This window comes from Gracilinanus agilis, unplaced genomic scaffold (genome assembly GCF_016433145.1).
Source record: "Gracilinanus agilis isolate LMUSP501 unplaced genomic scaffold, AgileGrace unplaced_scaffold23361, whole genome shotgun sequence".
Taxonomy (NCBI): Eukaryota; Metazoa; Chordata; class Mammalia; order Didelphimorphia; family Didelphidae; genus Gracilinanus; species Gracilinanus agilis.
Window position 1 is genome coordinate 6,322 of NW_025355093.1, and position 2,096 is coordinate 8,417.

The 2,096-nt window shown below is 43.7% G+C and overlaps 1 protein-coding gene across 1 annotated transcript; it reads right to left on the reverse strand.

The window, feature by feature from the left end:
• Window positions 1-1,461: 1,461 nt before the first annotated feature.
• CXXC4 (CXXC finger protein 4) lies at window positions 1,462-2,088 on the reverse strand (the record flags this gene model as incomplete). The annotated part of the gene is made up of 1 exon (XM_044683504.1): window positions 1,462-2,088. A coding segment is annotated over one exon (627 nt), but the record flags the coding sequence as incomplete, so codon positions are not given.
• Between the last annotated feature and the right edge of the window lie 8 nt (window positions 2,089-2,096).

Below are 2,096 nucleotides of genomic sequence, written 5' to 3' on the forward strand. Positions count from 1 at the left end.
GTTTTGGTATTTCACAAATTACAAATGTGCTTTTCCTCCTTTTGTTTTATTTTTTTAACCCACCTACAATACTTCCTAGAGGAAATCTTCCACAGCAGTGATCATTTTTAAAAGAATCTAATAATTGATCACCAATGACAATTTATGATGGAATATCTATCATCTAGTCCTAAGAGCTTACATCAGTGTTACACCAAGCACCTCCAGCTTTATAAGCATTGTATACATGTACATGTAACCAGAAGCACTGTAATCTTAATAATATAACAGGATTAAATTTAATTACTTGTTTGTTTTCCTTTGCTTAAAAAAAATCACTGACACCCATTTACTTATGGTTTTGTGAACCCACCCCCAGCTTGTTTCAGCACATCACCTGAAATTTCCTCCAAACATGTCTTCTTTTACGTTTAACAAATTTGAAGAATCTCTGTATATCTATACATCATCCATTTTGTGCACATATAGACAGAAGAAATTATGTTACAGATCCAAATATGTAGTAATCAAACCTATGCCTAGCTATTTTTAGTAGAATTTGAACACACCACAAAACGGTTATTTTTCTCAAAAGCTGTGCCTAAAGGAAATATTTTTTTCTTATTATATTTTACCAAGCATTCACTTCTGAAACCATACCCAGGTATTCCTTCGGAACAAAATTACCTTCAGCTGCCCTAAAATTAACTAATGTATGACTCGACTCTGAGCTGCTTCCCATTAAAAATGCAGATGTTCAGCTACCTCTGTACTTTGGTCTGATCCCTAAGAAAACACCAGCTCTATGTAGATATTTTAAAATAGCAAATAAATCAGAAGAAGCTTTAGGTCATGCTAGGGAAAATAAGAAGATATGTATCTGTGTGTATTTGTATATATGTATACACATATGTATATATACACACACAAACACTTCAGGGAGAATCTTCATTTGCATCCAGGTATATCCTGGTTCATTCATCTCTTGTTATACTTTTTCACATCAACACATTTCTATGTGCAAAAAAATGTTTGTTACCTTATGGAAATGGTGAAAATAGGTCACCAATGTGTCATTGTGAGCCTACACATGAATGTATAGGATGTGATGAGTTTCAACCATGTGCAGAAATTGGGGGTTGGGAGGAGAGAGCAAAAAGATGGGGTGAGGAGGGCTTTAAACCACCAAGGGAAATTGTGACCATAATGGATGTGAAACTTCTGAATTTCAGACCAATTCCATTTTCCCCCGGGGGGAGGGGAAAGTTGGGAGGGGGAGGGGTGCTCCCCCAGTAGAGGGTGGTTCCATCCGAGGGGGAGAGACGGTGCCCTCCTTCACCTACTGTATTTTTACAACCTGAATGAAGCTTCAGAAAAGGGATAATGCATCTTGAAGTTAGACAAGAAGCCCTGAAGGGGTGAGGGGAGGGGGGTGAGAAGGGACGGGGGGAGGCTGGGAAACAAGAAATCATCTCCTCTGACCTCTAGTGAAGTGCCAGGTTTTTTCTTTAGCTCTTCACATTTCCTAAATTTGCAGATCTGGTGTCCCGTTTTGCGATTCCTGCAACTGCTGCAAACTCCACAGTTGATAAGCCTCTTGCAGGGCACGCAGACCCCACACCTTTTCCTCTTCTTCTTGGCCGGGTTAGCTCCGCCAGCTCCTCCAGAGGAGGAGGAGGAGGAGGAGGAGTGATTCTGCGGGCAGTCTGCCAGATTGGCAATTTGAAACGCACTGTCTGTGACGGCTGCTGAGGCTGCTGCGGGGGAGTGAAGGGCTGTCATGACGATGACCCCTGGAGGTAATGAGATGCCCCCTAAAGCCGGGATAGCGGAAAAAGTCCCCACGCGTTCAGGGAGATTCATTATCTCTGCTTCAGCAGCGCCGCATTTGAGCTTGTTCATGCATTCCCCCGCCAAAGGTCTGCAGTGTTCAGGGGATAAGGTGGAGAGGAAATTAGTATTTGCCATTTGCAACGACGGCTCTGGCGGGCAGCCAGCTTTGCCCAGCCTCTGGGAGTCGTTTCGATGGTGCATGCTGGTCCTGCTGCTGCTGCCGCCGCCGCTGCCCGGGTGGATGGAGGAGGAGGAGGAGGAGGAGGAGGAGGAGGAGGCGGAGG